This window comes from Amphiura filiformis, chromosome 20 (genome assembly GCF_039555335.1).
Source record: "Amphiura filiformis chromosome 20, Afil_fr2py, whole genome shotgun sequence".
NCBI classification, from domain to species: domain Eukaryota; kingdom Metazoa; phylum Echinodermata; class Ophiuroidea; order Amphilepidida; family Amphiuridae; genus Amphiura; species Amphiura filiformis.
Genome location: NC_092647.1, coordinates 58035892 through 58059841, shown reverse-complemented (window position 1 = coordinate 58059841; position 23950 = coordinate 58035892). Strand labels below are relative to the sequence as shown.

Genomic DNA, 23950 nt, shown 5'->3' with positions numbered 1-23950 from the left:
ACTACCAAGCTATGTTAGCACATCTATAACAATGACAAAGGTATAAAAATCTGAATTTTGATAATTTTTACGATTGTCCGGATGAGCAAACCACTGAATGGGCCTCAAAGGTGTCACTGAAGCTAGAATAGATAATAGCAATGCGTTATGGGATTCACGCCCGGGGGTGGGGGGGGGGGGGGTCACTCCCATCCGCGATACACCATCCGCGATAATCAACTTTTGAAAAGCACCCTAAACAAGGATTTAACCCTTGGCTAAAACAATACCCTAAACAGGTGTTTTCACACCCTAAACAGGGATTTTATTCCTTGCATCAAATTTCATACCCTAAATTTCATTTCCGCGTATTAGCAATTGCAATTTTGCTACCCTTTTTCCAATATTTCATGTTTTTGACACCCTAAACGCGTTACACGAGTATCGTGCCTACCCACGAAAAACTACCCTTTTTACGCGTTTTTATTATCGCGGATGGTGTACAGGCCACAATGGGAGTGACCCCACCTGGGGGATTTACGGGATCAGGTACAAAAGCACCTAATATATGTGACGTGTCATGTCAAAAGGAGACACTTTTGGGCAGGGTATGAATTTTGAGGTTTTTACATATCTTAAATATAGAGATATTTTGCTCCACAACGCCGGTTTCCCCAATGAAATCGGACATTCCTAAGCGAAGATATTAAGTTCGGATGTTATGGTATTATAAAATTGGAAATTGAGATATCGGCCTTTAAAAATATTATTGACAATGTTGAGAGTAGGAATTTACTTGAAAAATGTCTCAAAAAATACAAGATGCCAGTTATATTCCGGTCTGAAACTGTCAGATAATATTTTTAACATTAATAACATCACAAATTCGCAACAAACCCAAATTGTGAAAAAATCACCCACCGGCAGATTTTTGGCTATTTCTCCATTTACGATCCTGCCCAAAAGTGTCTCCTTTTGACATGACACGTCACATATATCCCCTTATATCCTCATACATGTGATGTGTTTAAGGAACTGCGATCAATATTGACGAATTGTTAAAACTGCTCGCATAGGTTTCTCAGGCATAATCGATTTGTGTACATGTAGGTCTATACCAGATCAGGGAATTATGTAGAGGTACACGACTTCCATTTTGAAATATTAATTATGGAGCGCTTTGTGCGGTTTTTGGCATCGTTAATGTTTTTATTTATATGGGTAATTCTAACAGTTTTGCCTGTATCACATGCAGCTGTGGTAAGTATTTGTTTACTTGTTTAGATGTATAATTATGTTATTATTACTGATTATTGTGATAACGCAGCCAGGAAGATGGCTAATGTCATGTCATGTCAGAATAAAAGGGGTAGCGTATTGTGAAGCAAACGAGACTAAACCGTAATAAATATGTAATTCAACTGATATTGTCGGCCAAAAAGTTGCCAGTAATCCTAACTGTTCGTTAACAGTCGAAATACTTTTATTTCCGTCACAGTACGGCTATATTATTTTACATTGGGTTGTGCAATTATTATGAGCCCTGGGGAGGGTAAAATTAGGGGAGGGGAACGAAATTTTGGCCAGCCGAGATGGGAGGGGGGGCAATTTTGGCAGCCGAGAGGGGGGGCAGGCAATTTTGGCACACATTTACAGGGCACCCTTTAAAGAACAAGCTCACAAAAAGGCTTAGGAAACAGTACAGAAACGTTCTAATATGCAAAATGTCCTGCTTGCTACGCTCGCATCATATATCTAGACCATTAAGGTTTGCAAATTGGGAACCCAAACAATTGGGAATCTAAACCCATGCAATTTTTTTCAGGCCGAGAGGGGGACAAGCAATTTTAGACACGCCATTTAGAAAGTTTACCCGGGGTGTTCATAATAATTATTCACAGCCTTTAACGGTACTGCAGTCTTTAACGGTACATGTAGATTGTTACGGGACTTTGTGCAATTGTTTACGAGTTGTTACTGGTATATAACCTGCATCGGCCACGCAACATTAAATTGAAAAGTTTAAGCAAAATATCAATGTAGCATTAAAAAAACCGTAAATATATAAAACAATATCAGACAACGGTCATATCATGTAATTATACAGTTTCTTCAACAAAGATGCATACACGTTAAGAGAGATCATACATGTTTCAACTTATGTTGGATTTACATGCTTAAAATACATGTACATGTACCATGGTATGCAAATCGAACTTCTTGTGAAACACATGAAGACGATTGACTTTCTGCAACCGAGAAATACCCTTAGGAAATACAGTACCTCCCGTTATAAACTAATTTGATTAATTTTGAAAGTTTGAAATCTCGCAACTTGTTCTTGTTATAGAAATGTACGGATGGACCCACTGGCCCACAAGGACCACCTGGCCCTCAAGGTGTTACGGGGGAACTGACTAAAGTGGAGTGGTTTGAAAACTGGCGACAATGTGCGTGGAGAAGCGGTAATGGTAATGACTACGGAGAAATGGGGGTAAGTTTGTTTTACGGTTCCTCAAAAAGTTGATGAAAAACGGGCAATGGTAAATTAATTGTCTTCTTTTCTATCAGGCACTGCTATATTTTTTATCAATAGAGGCCTTTCGCCATCTTGTGGGTACAAATGATCTGTGTGTTCATGCGTCGGACACTACGCGCAGGGCGCAGCTTGCCACGCAGCTGTTATCGCGCCTCAACGCGATATTTTGCTGCTCACGTATGGAGACCCACAAGATGGCGGCATATGACGTCACGCTGACGGCCTTTAGAGGGCGCAACACTAAATCACTCCGCATTTTATGTAACAACGAAATTCGGCTAATAATATAGTCCATAGTGAATATGAGATTGTAGCGACCATATCTACCGACATGTTCACTTTAAATCACTCAATATTGGCTCATATGAATTCGACAAGTGTCTTTAATGATAACATGCAGAAAAAAAAGGACAATTAATCTCAAAAGCAATTCTCTGTGGCGGATTAAGAGAAAACCCGATTTTGAAATGGCGCTTGAAGTAGGCCGAATTCACACGTTATCCTATGGGACGCTGAATTAGTGCTGCGCCCCCTTGTAACGGCCGTCGTTATGAACGCGTTCCTTTTACATTCTTCGCGCAAAATAAGAGATGCGCTTCACAAAATGTGTTCCATTTCAATCATGATGATAAACAAAGATTACAAAAAGTCATCCCCATGAAAAAATTATTGGAAAAAACACTTTATTGGCCGAGTAGGCGCCTGCAAAGTCTAGATATGCGCCCCAAAATACTCAAAAAGGCCCAAAAATTGAGTTTAAGGCTAATAGACATTGTTAATCTGCATGAAGCCGTTTTGCTGAATCTTCAGTAGGCCTACGCAAAAAGATCGTAATTGTTACCACTGGAACGGGGGGGGGGGTATTTATACTTCAGACTTAGTAATAAATGATTTCCAAAACAAAATGGGAACACTGATAATCTAGAAATGAAATTAAACTTGGTTCAAAGACGTGCTCAAATTGTCGTCTGTCACTAAGTTTGTGAGTTTTGTATAAACTTTCGCATATTGACGGAAAAGTCGAAATATTCGATTTTCGGCATTTCGGCACTGATCTTTAAAACATCATTTCTCGTGAACGGAATGTCGCAGAGACATGAAATCTTCGGTGTTGAGCTTCAAATTTTCTCTAGTTTACTTAATGAGTAATAAATGTGGATTTTGAAAACGTTTAACACCTTATAAGAGGGCGCAACACTAAATCACTCCGCATTTTATGTAACAACGAAATTCGGCTAATATAGTCCATAGTGAATATGAGATTGTAGCGACCATATCTACCGACATGTTCACTTTAAATCACTCAATATTGGCTCATATGAGTTTAGTATATTTTTAGCTATTTTAGCGAAAAAAGTCAATGGTCATCGATATATGCCGACAAAAGTTTTGGAATCTAGAGAAACAGAGCTTTAATTTGATACCAAATTTATTTTGCCAAGTATTGCAGGGACGCCAGAAATGGCGCTTGAAGTAGGCCGAATTCACACGTTATCATATGGGACGCTGAATTAGTGCTGCGCCCCCTTTATATCGACTTCAATATCATATGTTTGAGGAGACTGAACGTTATTAAAAAGGTAAATAATTTCCAACGCGTTTTCAACTGAAGCCTATCCCAGCAAACACACATCAATAGCAGTAGTTATAGGGCAAGCCAATATTAATTTGACAACATAATGAATGATTCTATTGTCACTTATCATATTCAACATCATTAGGCTACGTCTTTATTCCATTCTTACAGTCGTGTACTATTACCAAACAGAAAAGTGACAGCGCCCTCTACGCTACTTATGGTGCAAATATGCGAGTCTATGGATGTTCCGGCTGTTGTAAACGCTGGTATATTACATTTAATGGTGCAGAGTGTTCACCTATTCCCATAGACGGGGTTGTCTACCAAACCAACACAAATACTATAAATCTTCACAGACACAGAAATATTGCAGGTAAGTCAAGATTGCAACCATAGAGAGATTGCGATTTCCAAACGCAGCATCGAACGTACGTTGTATCTATTCAAAATCCCGTCACAGGAGAGTGGTTTTGAATAGATTCCACGTACGTTCGATACATACGTTTGGAAATCGCAATCGCAATCTCTCTATTAAAGAAACAACTAAAACGGTGATGGCAGATCTGGAGAGGGTCAGAGGATTTATTCTGAATACAATAATCTGTAACAAAAACAGCTTTTAAAAACATTTATAATATTTATTTAAAAATATTGTTTCCACTGTCAATTTCCATTTATCAGTTACAGGTGTATGAAGAGCTTTGCTGGTAGAATGTTGCTGGCAGAATCCAGATTGACCTTATAAAATATCATTTTCAGTAACATATTTATACAACTGCTTGTGGACGATCTTCGCGTGAAATTTGGAGCAAATCGGTGAAATTGAAATGGGTCTGTAATTAGACAACTTCTCTTGATTGACTCCTCAGCATAAACCGCACCAACGTATTAAAGACGCAGTAATTTAAATTTTCGCGTTGGGTGAGCGTTACTTTTACGCATTCACCCGTGGTATGCTCGTTTAAATACACACGGAAGTGTCATAGTGATACGTATCATCTGAAGTTTAAACATTCATCTTTTTTTTTTCCTATTCCAGGATATTGTATGAACATAGCAGCTGGATCAGTGGTAGTCCGTGCAATGGTAGGGGATTGCTCTGGCTATGGTAACTATGATGCAAGCACTGGCTGGAATAGTGCATCAAGAATTATTGTCAGAGAAGTGCCGAAATCGCCTTATGATTGAAATGTGCCGGCCTTATATGCTGTTAAAGTCTATACAGGGTGTATCAAAATAAAGTATACAGTTCAAATATGCCACTAGATTGAAAAGTATGAGGTATTTGATCAAAATACTTTAGTTGTCTGATAGCTGTATCAGCATCTTGTAATGCCACAACTGGAAAGTCACTGGCGTGTGACCATTAATATTAAAGGACCTAGTGGCTATTTTTGTGAGCCGAGTAAAAATACGGTTGCGCAAAATCAATAAAAATCACAGCAACATAAAAAACACATGTTTGACCACAACATGATTAAGTCTTCCACATGGCCACCAGGGCATGGCCACCATTCCTCAAAATGCAGATATTCACTCTCCTCAACATGGCATTTACGCAACGTCATATGAGAGACGTCGTACATGGGGATGTCAACTTGTGCAATTATGTATCTCTGGAGTTGATCAAGGTCTGCAGGAGGACTTGTCAAAACCTTTACCTTTAGATAGCTCCACAAGATGAGATCATAGGAGCCATTCCACTTGGTTCTTTAGATCAATCAAACGATTAGTAAACAATTCTTCAAAGCGTTCTGTTAATTACTGTAGAGAAAGTGGTGAAATTGTGATTTACATGTTATTATAATTGACTTCGATTTTACAGTTGTGGAGGATTTTAATCAAAAGCTATCAACTAAAGTTTTTTGACCAAAGACCTCATAATTTTTAATCTATAGTGACGTTTTTTCCCGAACTGTATACTTTTTTTTTTTTTAAGTAACAGTGTCATGCAGGGAGACAGACTGAAAAGTGACACAGATCCTTGTCTTTAATATCATAGTGTATAATACTGTTTATATTCAGTGGTCTATATTTTGAGTGGATATATTTGAAAATAGTGGATAAACTTATTTAGAAATAAGTCTGTGCTACAGACCGTGTGCTTATCCATATAGTCAAATTAAGGAAATTACTCACCACTAATTGCAACAGAATCCATTTCACGTGAATACATCTCCCAAAAGCTCACACAAAAACATATCAAAAGTCCCCACAAAATCCAATTAGTGGAGCAGTGTCTAATTTGCATAAATCCAAAATGGCCGCTTATGCGGGAGGTGAAATTTCAAAGTTGGTCAAATTTTAATAATTCTGAAAATTATCAAAAGTCCCCACAAAATCCAATTAGTGGAACAGTGCCTAATTTGCATAAATCCAAAATAGCCGCTTATGCGGGAGGTGAAATTTCAAAGTTGGTTAAATTTTAATAACTCTGAAAATGTATAGTTTGACCTATCTCCTATGTACAGTTCTTGAGTTATAAGGGCAAATGTCAAATGTCAAAATTCGGATTCCACAGGGGACAAAAATTGACAAATTCTCCGATTTTGATAAAAATGGTCTCAGATTACTCTACTTGCAAGAAAATTTTAAAAAATATCTCAGATGGTAAAATAGCAAAAAAGATCAAAACCCAATGAGACCTGTTGACTTTGACCTATTTTGTGACGTTACCTATGTAACAAAACATCCAAACCATTATCATTGTGATTATTTTTTGCCAAAGGAAAATATTTGATTAAAATTGCAGCATTCTTCAACTGTAGACGCCTGTGGACCCCAAAATTTGACCTTTGACATTTTGGCCTATAACTCGAGAACTGTATGTCGGAGACATGTCAAACTATACTTTTTCTGAATCCTTATGATTAGAGCAAAACATTGGTATGCTTGTTGAAAAGATTTGATCAAATTTGAAATTTCACCCCTTCATAAGCGGCTATTTTGTAATTTTAATTTGCTTAAAAGCACTGTTCCACTACTCGGATTTTCGGGGACTTTTGATGTGTTATTAAATATGCTCTTAATGAATGGTGATTCATGGGTTATGTTGCATTTAGTGGTGAGTTAACCGCTTATTTTCCTTAATTTGACTAGGGAAATAAACTACTGGAAACCACACAATCACACCACACCATATACTCACCGCTTCGATCGAGTAGTTTTTGAAAAAGACTAGTGATCTGTTAAAGAAAAACAGCAAAGGAAAACACAACACCAAGGGCAACATTGTATTGACCCTAACTTCAAAATATCGTTGTACTATAATCAGCTCACTGCCAACATTCTCATAATGGAGACGATGCCTTCTAAACTGGCCTCAAAAAGAAACTTATAATTTTTACTGGGCCTACTTTTAAAGATTAAATTTTATCGTCATTGATGTTTATATTATATTTAGGGGCCGTTCAATATTTACACTAGGGGTAGTATGAGTTTTGCGTTCCCTCCTCGCGTCCCCTCAAAGTTTCAGATTCCCCCTTACACCTTTTGTCTCCATTCAAAACTTAACATTCTCGCTCATCCCCCCTCAAGACCCCCTCCAAATCAGATTACCCCCTTAAACCTCCCTTGCACCTGTCGTAAATAAAGAACGGTCCATTATTTGCAATCATTTATGTTTGTGATTCGACGCAAAGATGAGATGCGTTGGTAATTATACATAAATCTTTTGAGGATATTTATGTCAATGCCTCTGTTGTTCAGACATGTATATTTATATTATTGTTATTGTTGAATGTACAAAATTAATGTTCTTATAGTTAAATAGTTTGTAAATGGAAGATTCGTTGTTATCAAATAAACTGTGCCAACGCTGTTGCAAACTTATTGAACATCTGATCTGCTTGATTTTAATTTTGAGCAAATATAAACTATTATGATGATGTTTGCATTTTGCCGTATTGATTCTAACATCCGGGGAAGTTTCAGAACCAGCATGTAACGGTCTTCGAAGTAAACTAGGTAGACTTTATAAATCTAATGCTACGTACTTTAACAGTGTATGTAGCTGGGATGAAAAGCCGGCCGCCATCATGATCATATGAACAATTTTGAACTTTTGTGTTAAAGATATGCATGAAGTTTGCCAAGAGACCTGATTTGTAGGTATTTCGGGAAATTTCATGCATATCTTCAATACGAAAGGTAAAAGTTTTCACATGATGGTAAGTACACTGTAAGTACATATCATTAAATTTATAAAGATTACTTCGAAGACTGTTAATGTCAATAATATCAATCTTTGATAATTTGCCATTAAATTTTTATTATATCACGAATTTCAAAACAAATCAAAATTATTTGACATCAGAAGGACATTCTTCGTATTCAGAATGCAATTTGGTGTGTCTGCTTTGCTTTCAGGTCCCACAAAACATATGGTGCAAATTTGAGTTACAGAATCCTTAAGAGTTGGGTTTTGGACGTTTGCACAGTGGGACATGAGAGCACATCACACATATCAAATTGCATTCGAAATACGAAGAATGTCCTTCTAATATCAAATACTATGGATTTTAAAAAATGATATGCACTTTTTTTTTAATAGCAAGCAAACCTAAAGTATTTAGGAGTTTTTGGGAAAAATGTATGTCTTCAATATAAAAGGTCAAAATTTTCAATTGATCGTCGACCTTTCGTCCCAGCTACATGTTAAATATCAACAATTTAAAAAAAATCAATAATTTGTCATAAAATTTGTATTATATAAGAAAATATTTTCCTAATCTTCTATGTATACAAAACTGCTGGCAAAAATTGTTTATCTGGATCTCATGGACGGTCAAGGCCATCATGCATTAGATAAGATTTAACCCAATAGTCAGTGAATCCCATGGAGTGCATGCATGTGGTTGAATAGAACTCAGGACAAAGCATATAGGTACAAACATAGGAGCCAAGCTTGTCAACTAACATGAATTCAATTTCATGCATAAGCAAATTAAGCTAATTTCCATGCTAATCTGGTAACATTATAATTCAATAGCAGTATGAGCCCAAATTAAAGACATGAATTCCACCAACATTGGGTGTAATAAATAAAGTAATTAAAAGATAAGAGACCCACATAGCACCCAATTGGGCTATTTTAGGTGGAAATTCCGTATTATAGCCACTGCCGTGGCAAAAACACCGAATATATATCACATTATACAAAGATTCAAAGTTTAGACCTTCCGAAATAGAAACATCTTCTATTCCGAAGGTCGCCTGAAACATTGAATTTTTATACGCTCTCCCTTCCGGGATTGAGCACTCAATTCAAAAGGCAGTCTAACTATAAATAAGTGTTATCCCCATATATATTCCAGGCACTGCAATCAATATTGACAATTACTAAGTATTGTTAAAATTGATCATTTAAGTTTGCTCGCACAGGTTTCTCAGGCATAATCGATTTGTGTACATGTAGTCCTATACCAGATGCTAACCATCTCTTTCATCTTGAAAATTAAAATGGAGCGCTTTTTGCAGTTTTTGGCATCGTTACGGTTTTTATTTATATGGGTAATTCTAACAGTTTTGTCTGTATCACATGCAGCTGTGGTAAGTATTTTTTTACTTGTTTTTAGATGTATATCATTATTGTTACTGATTTATTAGTGTGTTAACGCAGCCAGGAAAATGGTTAATGTCAAAAATAAAATGGGTAGCGTATTGCGAGTGAGGCAAACGAGACTAAACCGTAATAAATATGTAATTCAACTGATATTATCGGCCAAATATTTACCAGTTATCCCAACTGTTCTTTAACTGTAGAAATACTTTTATTTCCGTCACAATACAGTTATTTTCTTTAATAATTAATAATAAATTTAATAATTATGAGCCCTGGGGAGTGAATATCAGTCCATCATTAAAACTAGAGCGGTTACCGCACCATAGCTGAACCATGGGGCTTTGGCAGTATATTGTGGTACATGTATATATATCACCCACCCCTTTATGACCCCTGACCTTAAATGAATATTAAATTATTTTAAACATGTTTAGAATGTCATAAGGATCATTGCATTTAAATTTCAGCTCAATTGAACCATTTTGAAAACTTGACCTTTGACCCCTTTATTGACCCCTTAATGACCTTAAATAAATTTTAAAATATTTTAAACATGTTTAGAATGTCTTAAAGATCATTGCATTTAAATATCAGCTCAATTGGAGCATTTTTGAAACTTGACCTTTGACCCCTTTATGACCCCTTAATGACCTTAAATGAATATTACAATATTTTAAACATGTTTAGAATGTCATAAGGATCATTGCATATAAATTTCAGCTTAATTGGAGCATTTTTGGTTAAAATGACCTTTTTTGACCCCTGTGACCCCTTGGATGACCTCTGACTTAGGAAATATTTTTATCATATTCTTTACTTCTTTCCCTTTCATTTGACACCATTTGGGGGTTCATACCTTCGTGGCATTTAAAGATATGTCCATTTCAGACCAAATGGTTGGTAAGTAAGTGAGTAAGTAAGTAAGTAAGCAAGTAAGTAAGTAACATACACTCATATAGGCTGAGACCATTTCATGGTTCATCAAAATATATGGAAAACTTTGGTGCATCTGCTCACGCCACTTTCAAACGGTCTAAAAGATTTCAATAAATTTGTTTGTGTTAACAAGAGCGGTAACCGCACCATAGCTGAACCATGCCCCATCGGAGCAACTCTAAATTTGACCTCACCTTTGACCTCAGATGTCCTTTGAAGTTTCATACTTCCCAAATGCAGCGGATTGTTTTTCCCCAGTTACAGCCCCATCGGAGGAACATTAAATTTGACCTGGCCTTTGACCTCACATGGCCTTGGCGGTTTCATACTACCCAAGTATCAGGGATCATTTTCCCCGAAGTTACAGCCCAATCGGAGCAACTTTAAATTTGACCTGACCTTTGACTTCAGATGACCTTTGCCGTTTCATACTCCCCAAGTGCCGGGGATTGTTTTCCCAGAGTTACAGCCCCATCGGAGCAGCTTTAACATTTGACCTTTGACCTTGGATGACCTCAGATGCTGTTTCATGATCCCCTTATGATCAAGGATTATTTGTACCAAGTTTTAGCTCAATCGGACATATTTCAAAATGTTGGTAGAAACTTTATAGCATTTACCTTGAAGCCGTATTGATTTTTATAAATGCATCATGGGAAGGAATAACATTTGACCACCAAACCACCGCACAAGTATTCACCATTATTGCGCAATCAGAGGCCAACTATATAGCATCCAAACCCCCACTGCACAAGTATTCACCATTATTGCGCAATCAGAGGCAACTATATCGCATTTATCACATACCCTTAGTGTGTATTTTCATAAATGCATCATGGGACGCCGTAATTTCCTGTGATCTACATACTAACCACAAAATGGGCTATAGTGGGCGATCTTAGACACGTCCAGTTTGGTCCATACTGTGGTTAAGATACTGTTTTAATAATACTTTGGGAATTTTAACAATATGTACTTCACTTTCTTGGAAACAATATGCTTGTTATCAAAATAGCAGACACGCCTCCCAGCACAGGCAGTAATTGTTATATCTAAAAGAAAGTTACCAAACCCGTGATAGAAGCCCAATTGGGAGACTTCTGATGATTTTTAAGACAAAATGGACCACAACTTTAAAACTATTATGAGTAGAACCCCCTGTGTTTTTGTATTATATTCTTTACTTCTTTCTCTTTCATTTCACACCACTTGTGGGTTCATACCTTCATGGCATTTAAAGATATGTCCATTTCAAACCAAATGGTTGGTAAGTAAGTAAGTAAGTAAGTAAGTAAGTATCATAGACTAATATAGGCTGAGACCATTTCATGGTTCAGCAAAAATACACAGAAAATTTTATTGAAATGTTGACTTTTCTACCTATCTTCAACCACTAATACTTCACTCGGTATTAAAAGCTTTGAAATAACTACTTCCAAATAACATAAATTATAAATCCTTTTAGTTTTGGGAAAAGATGGCACTTTTAACTTAAAAGTTAATGAACCAGGGCCGGATTTACCTTTTTTGGGGCCCTGGGCCAGGCTAAAATTTGGAGGCCCCAAACGCACCGTGAGGAAGGCATGTGCACTCAAGTGGCCAAGTTTGTAGATTTTACTAAAAAAAATCAATTTTAGCCCGGATAGAAGCTGAATTTTGCTAATATAACAGACCAGTGCGAAAATTTTTGGGCCCTTCTCATTGCAATAAACACTAGAAAAAATTATCTTTATAATGGTATAAAATTCATACCCCTGGGCGCCACATGGGGGGGGGGGCGCCGAAATGGCGATTGTTAATAAATGATGTCAACCAAAAATAAAATTCAACATGCAGTATATAACAATCGTATTAGAGTCTCACCATATTCACTATCTAAATGGTGTTGAAAACAAAATTATTGACCCCCACCCACACACACCCCCACACCTTTTAGATCCTTGAGCGCGCTGGCAGTGGCGTATCCAGCACTTTTTCAGAGGGTGTGTAAAGGGGACATTGGAAAAATGGTCAAAAATTAGCTTAACAGTACTAGAAACTGAGTCCTAAAAATCATAAATATCGGGGCGGCAACAATACCACGGGGAGGGGGAGGGGAGGGTGCCCCGGAGGGTGCAAGCCTTTTCATAGTGGAAGCTTCCCTCTTTGCTCCCCTCTTGGCTACGCCACTGCGCTCTGGAAAAAACATTTTGGGTCAACAATTAATCATTTCCGTTTGGGCCGCCGCCATTTTGTATCCTTGCCCAGGGCACCAAAACCCATAGCTACGCCACTGCATATAAAACAATATAAGACAAACGGTCATATTATATAATTATACATAAATACATATAATTATTCATATTATATAATTATACGTTGCATTTAAGTTAAAAGAGATCTTGCGGATTCGGGTTCGAACCCTGATGGTGCCTAGTACGCTCTCGTTGAAAAATTGAGTTAGCTTGAAATTCCCTTGGACAAGGAACTTACTGCTAATTGTCTCGTTGTAACCCGTACGAAACTTGGTAGCTAATCCTGGTTGCGAAGGTTATTTGTGTAATGTCTAGGGTGTGTGCTCTTGAAGCAGCAAAGTCCCTGATTTGTTGTAAAATGGTTTATGGAATGATGTGGGGCCGTAGTGGTCAGCGACAATCTGTAAAGTGTGCTGAGGCTTGTGGATCAACGTCTAGGCGTTGTGCCTGTGCGTAGCGCACTATAAATCACTGCGCTTTTTTTCTTGCATGTTACAACTTTGGATTTACATATAATACATGTACACGTACCATGGTGTACAAATCGAACTTCTTGTGAAACACATGAAGACAATTTTATACCTTCCCTAATTTCTAAGTGTCTAAATCTCACAACTTGTTCTTGTTACAGAAATGTACGGACGGACCCAAAGGCCCACAAGGACCACCTGGTCCTCAAGGTGTTACGGGGGAACTGACTAAAGTGGAGTGGTTTGAAAACTGGCGACAATGTGCGTGGAGAAGCGGCAATGGTGCGGACTATGGTGAAATAGGGGTAGGTTTCTTTTACGGTTCCTCAAAAAGTTGATAAATGGTAAATTTTATAGACTTCTTTTCTACCAGGCAGTGCTATATATTTTTTTTATCAATATCGACTTCAATTCTTATGTTTGAGGAGACTGAAAGTCATTTAAAAGGTAAATAATTTCCAACGCGTTTTCAGCGGAAGCGTATCCCAGCAAACACAAAATATTTAACCGGGCGTTGTTCAAATTCGCGCCAATAAAAAATTGGGATCTTTTCTTAGATTTTGTCATGTAGGTCAAGTTTGTTGGAAGCAAAATGAGCTGAAAACGTGCGAATTTTGACAATATGTTTAGAAAATAAAGCCGCAACAGGCTCAAATAAGATGTGGACTATTTTAACCGGACTGACCAGTACATAACCGGGAGTACATAAAACGTGGAGTGATTTGGCGGTGTGCCCTCTTGACACCTTTTTGAACGGAAATACAGCTCGTTTAGTCAATATCAACATGAGGTTATCAGCAGAAATATTTTTCTAACGTATTGGACTAACACCACAACTATATGGTGCTTTATAGTAACAGTAATAGAAAGAAAAGTGCAAATGTTCGTCATGTTTTGAAACACTTTTGACAAAAATGGCGCCACGGATGTACACATCAATCTCTTACTTTGCATATAGCCACCATTCTAGCTAGCTGGCCCAAATCCAAAGATTGCATGTCGTCATTTATATAATGATGTCTATGGCATTATACTACTATTATTATTATTGAGCAAATTCGTATCTCTAACTCACAATTTTCTCAAAAATGACTCACAGAAGATAATTTTACCTCAAATAGCCCTGGAATAGGCCCTTATTTATGATTTGATAACAAATTTGCACCAAACACACATTTTCATAGAATATAATTTTTCTCAATTTGACCAGGACAACTAATATTTCAACAGGCAGGCCATTAATTAGCGATCATAATGATTCGATTAAAAAAAAAAAAAAAAAAAAAAAAGAATATGGGTTTTTTACCCCTTAGACACTTTACAATATACCGTATACGTTTTATTCGATTCTTACAGTCATGTACAATTACCAAACAGAAAAGTGACAGCGCCCTCTACGTTACTTATGGTGCAAATATGCGAGTCTATGGGTGTTCCGGTTGTTGTAAACGCTGGTATATTACATTTAATGGTGCCGAGTGCTCACCTATTCCCATAGACGGAGTTGTCTACCAAACCAACACAAATAATATGAATCTTCACAGACACAGGAATATTGGAGGTAAGTCCAATTGAAACCATTAAAAAAAACTAATGGTGGTGACGGATCCAGAGAGGACGATGAGGGCCCTGCCACCTCCTTTGAATGTTTGACAGCTAAATTATGCAAATTTAGTTGTTTTTGGATTATATCCATGATATAATATATATATTATGGGATCCGAACCCACGCCTCCGTTTGGATTTTAAATGAATGGATTTATGACACTCCGTTTTAATAATAAATAAATAAATACACAGATAATAATAGTTACAATCTAAGTGCGGATAGGTTTGCGCCGGGTTCAGCTGCAACCGGCCTAGTTGATGCGATATTGTTGTGAAGATTCACCAGTTGCAGCGAAATTACAGCGCTTTGAATCCTCAGGAAAAATGTGCTATATAAATCCAAAATTCATATATTATTATTTTTTTATAATACCTACCTACCTACCAGACCGCATCATGCATTTCTGCACCTGCTGCCTGACGTAGGAGAAACTTCCATATGGCCCGGTCCTTGGTAGCAACTTCAGATTCTTCCACAGAACACCTGGTGCCAAGTCTATCCAAGTCCCTTTAAACAACATTCTTCCAAGTTGTCCTAGGGCGTCCAGGTCTTCTCTTTCCGTGGGTGGGATGGGATTCCAGAAGTAGAGTTTTCTTGGAATGCGACTCTCATCCACCCTGAGCAGATAACCAAACCACTGTAAGCGGCGCTTTCTAATGAAGGTGGTGAGCTTCTGTTGCTATGTCAGAGATCTTATGAAATCGTTGGTGATATGCTGAGTCCAACATTCAGAAGCATATAGAAGAGTAGAAAGAACGCAGGCATTATAGATTTTCATCTTGGTGTCTATTAAAGTTGATATACCGGTCCTTCCACACCTTCTCAAGTTCTTTAAAAGCACCTGATGCCTTGCCAATCCTATGATTGAGCTCCTTGGCATTTGATCCATCAGCACTACAGTATGCTCCCAGATACTTGAAGTGATCTACAACCTTAATGAGGCCTTCTTCTCCCATTGGAACAGATGGTGCTGAGCTTAAAACGACCAAGTGACATGATTTGCGTTTTCTTGAAGCTCATTTTAAGTCCCAACTTTCCGGCTGCTTCACGGATGGCTTCAGTTGTTTCTGTCATCTTGACATCAGAATCTTTTAGGAGGGCTATGTCGTCAGCATAGTCTAGATCAGACAGCTTAACCTCCGGGTACCTCGAGCTTCGCCTAGGTAGAAGGGTTATATCTTTCTTATTTTCATCTACGGCTGATTTCATTACAAAGTCGATGGCAAGGCCAAAAAGCAGTGGCGACCAAAATGTCACCCTGTCTTACACCGGTGACTATACTGAAGAACTTGGAAAGGGAGTCCACTGATTTGACCGCACATGTTGTGTCATGATAAGAATTACTTATGATGTTGATGATTTTCCTTGATATGTGCAGGATTTCCCATATAGATGGTCGGTGAACTGAGTCAAAGGCAGACTTAAAGCTGATGAAGTTAATTAGGCATGGCAGCTGGGTTTTTTTTCAGGCATTTCTCAATGATTTGGTTCAAACCGAATATTTGATCCTGGCATGAGCGTCCTTTTCTAAAACCAGCTTTGTTTCCCTCATTCTTGCGTCAACGTCATCCTTTACTCTTAGAAGTAAGATTGTGGAGAAAACTTTGCCTGCAATGTCCAATAGAGTGATACCACGGTTATTGCTACAGTAGGTACCTTGTCCCCATTCTCTTGTTGTTTTCTAAGTTTGCCATATCAGTTTACAAATTCTCAGCAACCATTCTTTGACGTTGTCGCCACCATCCTGAAGAAGTTCAGGGGGGATGTTATCAATACCCGGTGCTTTGTTTCTTTTTATTATTATTTTGTTTTTATAATATAGCACATTATTACGAGAAAATGCGCTTTACAACTATAAAATATTATACAAGCACAAAAAAATTACACATCATTAGGAGAACAGAAAAATCGAAAAATGACTGAAACTCAAACGTGTCGATTTTACAAAGCAACAGTAGCGTAGCCCTGACAAAAAATAAAAGAGATGGGTGCCCCCTCCCCTAACAAAAAAAGGAAGAGAAGAGTGCCCCATCCCCTGACGAAAAATGAAAGAGAAATCAGGAAGGCAAGGGAAAAGAAAAGGGACAAGGACACAACAACACACAAAAATGTTTTAAAACGTTTATGAAAAACGTTTTAATAACATTTAAATATCGGGTTATATAAATCTGATGCGTATCATCTGATGTTTATACTTTCATCTTTATTTCCCATTCCAGGATATTGTATGAACATTGCAGCTGGATCAGTGGTAGTCCGTGCAATGGTAGGGGATTGTTCTGGCCATGGTAACTATGATGCAGACAGTGGCTGGAACAGTGCATCAAGAATTATTGTCAGAGAAGTACCAAAATCGCCTTATGATTAAAGTAGTTTGACTAGAGGATACCGCCGAAATCTGCAGTAACGTAGGGTCGTCTACGGCCTAGATGACACACGAATTCATACGATCGTCCAATTAGATTTTGTGTTTACAAGCCACGCCAACTGAACAAGAAAAGTTTTTGATTCATCATCAAGTTTGGAATTTATACACTGAAAGTGGACTATAATTCGCTCAGATTATTGAACATACACTACCGCCAAAAGTATATGGGCACCTTGCATGAGAGCTAAAACTGGGAATCAATTGAACTATTGCGTGATTAAGTTCCTTTTCAGCAGTGGAGTGGAGGGTATAGTCGGGAGACTTTGACAACCTGTTACTGTCAGATGCCATTACCACTTTGTCTGACTTCAAATCGTAGTACATGAAGAAACTTTGAAGTCGCCTGCGAAATGAAATGAAATGAAATGAAATGAAATGAAATGAAATGAAATGAAATGAAATGAAATGAAATGAAATGAAAAAGGTAAACCGTGGTATAGAAATGATGAAGTTTATATAAAAATGATGAAGTTTGATGAAACTTTCAATAACTTGAAAAGGATTTATGGTCGGAGTTTTCTTTGCGATTTTTATATAGCAAAATAGGTCAAGTACCATTGAGGCCTATATTGACCATGACCTATTTTGATGCATTACGTAAGTAACAAAACATCCTAGATATCATGACGAACATTTTGGCACATGTTTTTTTTCAAAATCAGAGCACTTTGATATATTTTTTAACCCCATAGAGGCAAAATGTTGACCTTTGACCTTTTTGGTAATAACTCGAGAACGGTATATTCTAGATAGGTCAAACTATACATTTTTTTAAATTCTTATGACTAGAAGAATAAATTCGTATGGTTTTCAAAACAATAAGTTCGAAATTTCATCCTGTATGAAATTCGATGACCTTTTCCCCGCAACAGCTACTCTGGTTCAATTGCCAGCGCCATTATTTGGGTAGCCAATGATGTCAACAATCTATGATATGACGTGGTCTACCAGGATCACCCACTATTTAGCCTGTGTATAGTAGAGTTTGCAACGATGCCTCATCAATGATGGCTATACATGTAATATTTGAATCTTCTTTGTTTTATGAACTTTTAAAGCCTCAATTTTATCGCCATTGACGTTATTATATTTATATTATACATGTTATAGGGACCGTTTAATATTTACACCAGGGGTAGTATGAGTTTTGCGTTCCGCCTTGCGTCCGCTCAAGGTTTCGGATTCCCTTACCCCCTTTTCTCCATATAAAACTTAACATTTCCCCTCGTGGTTCAAGTTTAAAATGCATATCCCCCCTCAAGACCCCCCCCCATCACACCATTAAATCTCCCACTGCCCCTGGCGTAAATAAAGAACGGTCCCTTATTTGCAATCAATTATGTTGTGATTCGACTCAAGATGAGATGCTTTGGTAATTATACATGAATCTTTTGAGGATATGTTCATGTTGGTATTATTTACTTTAAAAAAATATCCATAGCAATACAAGCCTTCTTTGAATGTGGAGATAATGAAGACTCGAGGTTACGGCGGCCAGGCGGCGGATGACATGATCGAGCCGGCAACTTGTGAAACCGCCCGGCCGTAGGGCATTTTCCAATATACTCGATTAGTTTTGTGGGGTTCATTATCGAACCCCAACGGTTTTAGCTTGTATTTATAATATTTATCAACATAGGCCTATTTGTTTGTGATATTTCAAGCGTTTTAAAATTTCAAAATAATCCCATCCAATTACACGGTTGACGATGAAAATGTACTGAATTTAGAGAATGCAATGCGGCCACCACCTGACGGCGGCCGTGCTTCGGGAAACAAGTTAGCGATGAAATTAAATGTACATTTCAATTTCGTCGCGCGATACTGCGATGGTTTAAGAGCATATGGGGTCTGCATCTATTTTTATCATGTATGGTCATTCTGCCGACCGTAATTTTCCAGCAGTCAGTGTACGGCTACGATTTCGCAGCGCGATGCGATAAAGTTGAATAAAATCCAACTCCACCATTTCCACCGCGAGATGAGAATTTCACCGCCGAGCTCATAATAAAAATTCCCTTTAAAAGGGAAGGCCAGCGTCAATGCAGAAGAGGTCTTGTAAATAGTTTGGGTCACCGTGAAAGGCATTTTTAGGATCACGCTTACATCCATGTTACATGACAGTTCACCAAACCATCAATGGTGAGAACATGCACACTGAAACAGCAAAACACATTAACTCCTATAACTCCTGCCAACTCTTTAATTCATTACTCCAAATTGTTCTGTATTTTGTCTTTACTGCTTTTTACCCATGCTTATTATAAAAATCAAGAAATACACTGCAGTTGTTAGTTAATTCGCTATGTTAACTCAACTTACATGCACATTTTATTTTAAAATAATTTTATATTATTTCGCAATGTATAGTTTACTATAAAGTAGATAGTGGCAAGCACATGATAAAGGACTGATCATTCACTACAATCTTCACTTTTAAACTGTATTTTTGAATGTGTTGATTGTTAGTCCGAAACTCCTGCAAAGCTATGGACATGGCATCTTACCTACTCCATTCTGTAGTCTGCATTGTGTGTTTTCTCAGTCTTCAATCATTTTGTTGAATGTAATTTTATGAATCAAATAAAAAGATAGAAATTGGCCTCACTTTAGTTATGTGTCATTTTACAGTATTTATCATTTATAAAGTAAGACAATAATTTATTTATTTTCTATAAGTGCATGTCAAAATATGGGATATATTGTTCAATATTATAGCTAGTCCCTAAAAACTTTATTTTCAATCGGATTTTTCCCGTTGAAAAGACAAAACTGATGTTAAAGATAGCAATAATATCATCAATAACATTTTGAGTCAATTTTATCCATAAAACGATACAGGATAGGATAGATAATTACTTTGACTTCAATGTGGTCCATATAATGAAGATTTTGATTCCACAACATTATTAGATCTGTTATCAACATAATCAATTATGCACTCACAGGCAACCAAACATCATGCTATGTTCAGTAGTCCACTGATATGACCTCGTGATCATTCCCCGCTTTGACCATGTCATTTGTTTGATATGCTGATTGCTGAACAAGTTTATGTTTATATGTGTAGGCCTAACCTATGATAACTTTTTAAGTCATAATTAATTCAAACATAACTTTGGCAATACTCAATCGTTTTTGTTCGTTGAAACGACAAAACATACTTTCTTTTCCTTGCAAATCGAATTAGCAGACATCAAAAACATTTCCACCACGAGAAGTAAAAAAAATAATTCATACCAATAGAAGAAGGCTATAATCTTAGCTAATCTTCAGTGTACACAAACCCCATCTCAGAATTAGGTACCAGCGCCCTATGCGCTGGCGAAAACCTGTTCAGATTTTAGTTTGTATGGTCGTCCTGACTAATGTTAATTCAATGCATTGAAATTGAATTGAATTGAAATGAATTTTGGGCAATTTTCATTTCAATGCATTGGAATTAAAATTGGAATCGAAATGAGTGGGCTTAGGCATGAATTGAATTGGATTGGAATTGAAATCGTCGTGAGCAATTAAGAATTGAATTGGATTGGAATTGAAATCATGTTGAGTGATGGAGAATGAAGTGGAATTGAAATGAAATTCAGCTTTGATTTCAATTCAGCATTTCAATTCACAAGCAAATGTCTGTGATTCCAGATCATTCCACCTGTAAATTCCGGGTAAATTCCCCGTTCGGAATTCTGATACACTTCAGACATACTGCAGTTACTGTCCGTTTTCCTATACACAATACACAGTGCTCTTACCATTGACGCGTGACCTCTACAAATAGCGTACGTTAGAAGTATGGGGATTTGCCTAGTTAACGTCGCTGTGTGAAAAATAACCGGCCAATATTAAAAGTGCTCTTCTAAAATTCTAGCAAATATAGTTTTGTAACATGTCCTAAATTTTTAGCTAATTTAGATGTTTGGAAATATTCGTACTTTGGTGTTTTAGTGTATGTTATAGGTAATAGTACATTGCCTAGTTAACGTCGCTGTGTGAAAAATAACCGGCCAATATTAAAAGTACTCTTCTAAAATTCTAGAAAATATAGTTTTGTAACATGTCCTAAATTTTTAGCTAATTTAGATGTTTGGAAATATTCGTACTTTGGTGTTTTAGAAGGATATGTAAACGACAGATAACACCAAAAAATATGAAGAAATTATTTCCAAACCGTGTTTAGTCAACAATCATTATGTTGCTCATTTTCAAGAATGCTGGTTAACAAAAAGCAGACCATTGTCTCATTTCGTGAACAAAGGTCCACATACCATTGTTTCCTTGCGTTTCCTTTATAATCGGTTACCCAACTGAAGCTATAATACCAGCTCATTGCGATACCGCACATATAAAACAGACACATGTGCACAACCAGAAAAGATCTGATTTAATCCGTTGAGCTGTTTTCAATGAGTGTTATCTTGGTTTAATAGCTTTTAATGGGGTTTAAGTCCTGCAAAGGTCGTGGTGAATTCTACTGTAGACATGACTGCATCATGATCTATTCACACAAGAGACACACATTAACAACTTTTGGCACTAATCATAAAGCCCCTATTTTTCTCAAGCTCCTAATTTTTATGCTCAAAAGTCATTGTACATTTGAACAAATTGTGAGAAAACCATTAAAGTAAATGCTTATATCTTTGACAGCTTTTTTCACACTTTTTTTTTTTTTTAATGATTTTGGGTGTAAAATCTTAGTAGCAGCAGGAGACAAGTAGGGGCTATATAATAGTATCAAAACCTTGATTTTGACATCTTTGAGGTCAGTGTGGGGACAGGGTCCCATTATCGATGGTACCACATACCTTAAGTTTAGAAAATAATGTGCACGGTAGACAAGAAGTTAAGACAAATATTAGGAAGTCAGTCACCTAAGAACTAAGAAGTTCCAAAGTTTCATAAAATAGGACCCAGAGGTCAAGGATCACTCGCATTGATTGAATGTGAAAATTGAGTTAAAGGCCCATTCAGTGATTTGCTCATCCGGACGATCGTAAAAATCATCAAAATTCAGATTTTGGTACCTTTGTCATTGTCATAGATGTGCTAACATACCCTGCGAGTGGTTCAGCCAAAAGCCGTGTATTTAAGACAAAATAAGACATTTCACACGAATCTGTAATTTAGATACTGACAGTATCTAAATTAGCTATGTGTATTTGAATGGCGCTTCAATTTCATCAGTACTGCTGTTTTCTACGTTTTTTGCCAAATGTGCCATTTCAAAAATACCAAATGACAATTTGAATGGCTTATCCTTCACTTTTAAGCAATTTATAAACAATTTTAATTTTTTACACTTGCGCTGGGATCACTGAATGGGTCTTTAACATAACAATAAAGTATCTTTTGTTGAAATGCTTTTGTGACAAGTAGTGTACTTGATTTTGACTAAAATTGGTAGCAAAATTTATTAAAGACATGCACTGCAAAAACAGTGTTTGGATATTAAACACCATTCTAGACACCATCTTGTCCTCGATTTGTAAACATGTCTAGTAATTTGATGCCTTGTGTTTAGAAAGTAAACTCTTGATGTTTTGAAGCTTGACATTTGTGTTTAGATTTTGCATGTATTTACAAATCAAGGACAAAAAGTGTTCAATCTCTAGACACAGTTTTTGCAGTGTGCCTTTGGTCAATTAACACAAACTGAAACTGTATTGGAATTGGTAATTGAAATGAATGCTCAGAATTGAATTGAAATTGATTAGCTGTTAATTTCACTGCATTGGATTGGAATTGAATTGAAATGATTTTAAAATTGAAACATTGAATTGGAATCGAATTGAATTCATTCTAAAGCAAGGTGGATTGGATTGGAATTGAATAGCAAGACTCTAGGTGTAGAAAGAATTGAATTTGAATAGAATTGATATCAATTTTCTGGAGTGAAATAACAATAGTCCTGACTCCACATCGCAGCGCGATGCGATGTTGCGATGCTATAAAGCCTGGTGGATAGTCACAGCGTTTTTCTCGCAGCGGCAAATCGCCGCGATTTTTTTCCCGCCGACGAACAGCGACTTTGTCGCACTTGTTCAGCGGAAAACGCTAGCGAGTCCATTTTTTTCTTCGACGGAGTTGCGATAGAAAAATTTCCAGTTGAAATTTTTCTACTGAAAACGATTTTAGCTGGCGATTTTCTGTCCCAAGTAAGCATGAAGAAATCACAGCCATCATGGCGAACTTGACCGACGAACAATATCCTCATACGTCGGGGTGATTATCGTGATGTCCAAAAGAAAATGAATTCCTGGCAATCCATTGCTACTCGTTATTAAATATCGAAGGTGTGGATGCAGGGAAGAGATAGATCTTTTCAGCACAATTTAATAGTCAGTATGTGCATCAGTATGTGCGGTGATCTAGGCTACTTTCATGATCCTCAGTGGTAGACGAATCCAACGAGCCAAATCATGGACAGGATTTGGTCGGCCATTACTGGGTCCCCGCAGTACCAAACTGGTGTTGTGATTTCCCAATTGGGTGGATTAAAGCCGCTTAAAATTCGATGTTAGATTCTTTTGTGTTGTAACCTGCCATCATTCTTTTGTCTAACACGGGTGATAGAATGCAGTTTAAAATACTCTCCAAGGCCGCATCATTTCAC

The 23950-nt window shown here is 37.2% G+C and overlaps 2 protein-coding genes across 2 annotated transcripts; both read left to right on the top strand.

The window, feature by feature from the left end:
* Positions 1-491: 491 nt before the first annotated feature.
* LOC140142404 (collagen triple helix repeat-containing protein 1-like) lies at positions 492-5958 on the top strand. The gene is made up of 5 exons (XM_072164374.1): positions 492-528; positions 1214-1239; positions 2330-2473; positions 4266-4470; positions 5137-5958. Exons 1-5 carry the CDS (start codon positions 492-494, stop codon positions 5283-5285), a joined length of 561 nt encoding a protein of 186 aa, XP_072020475.1. The 3' UTR covers positions 5286-5958.
* Positions 5588-18465, top strand: LOC140142403 (collagen triple helix repeat-containing protein 1-like). Its single transcript, XM_072164373.1, has 4 exons — positions 5588-5728; positions 13462-13605; positions 14657-14861; positions 17129-18465. The coding sequence occupies exons 1-4, from the start codon at positions 5588-5590 to the stop codon at positions 17275-17277; spliced, it is 639 nt and encodes a 212-aa protein (XP_072020474.1). The 3' UTR covers positions 17278-18465.
* Positions 18466-23950: the final 5485 nt, after the last annotated feature.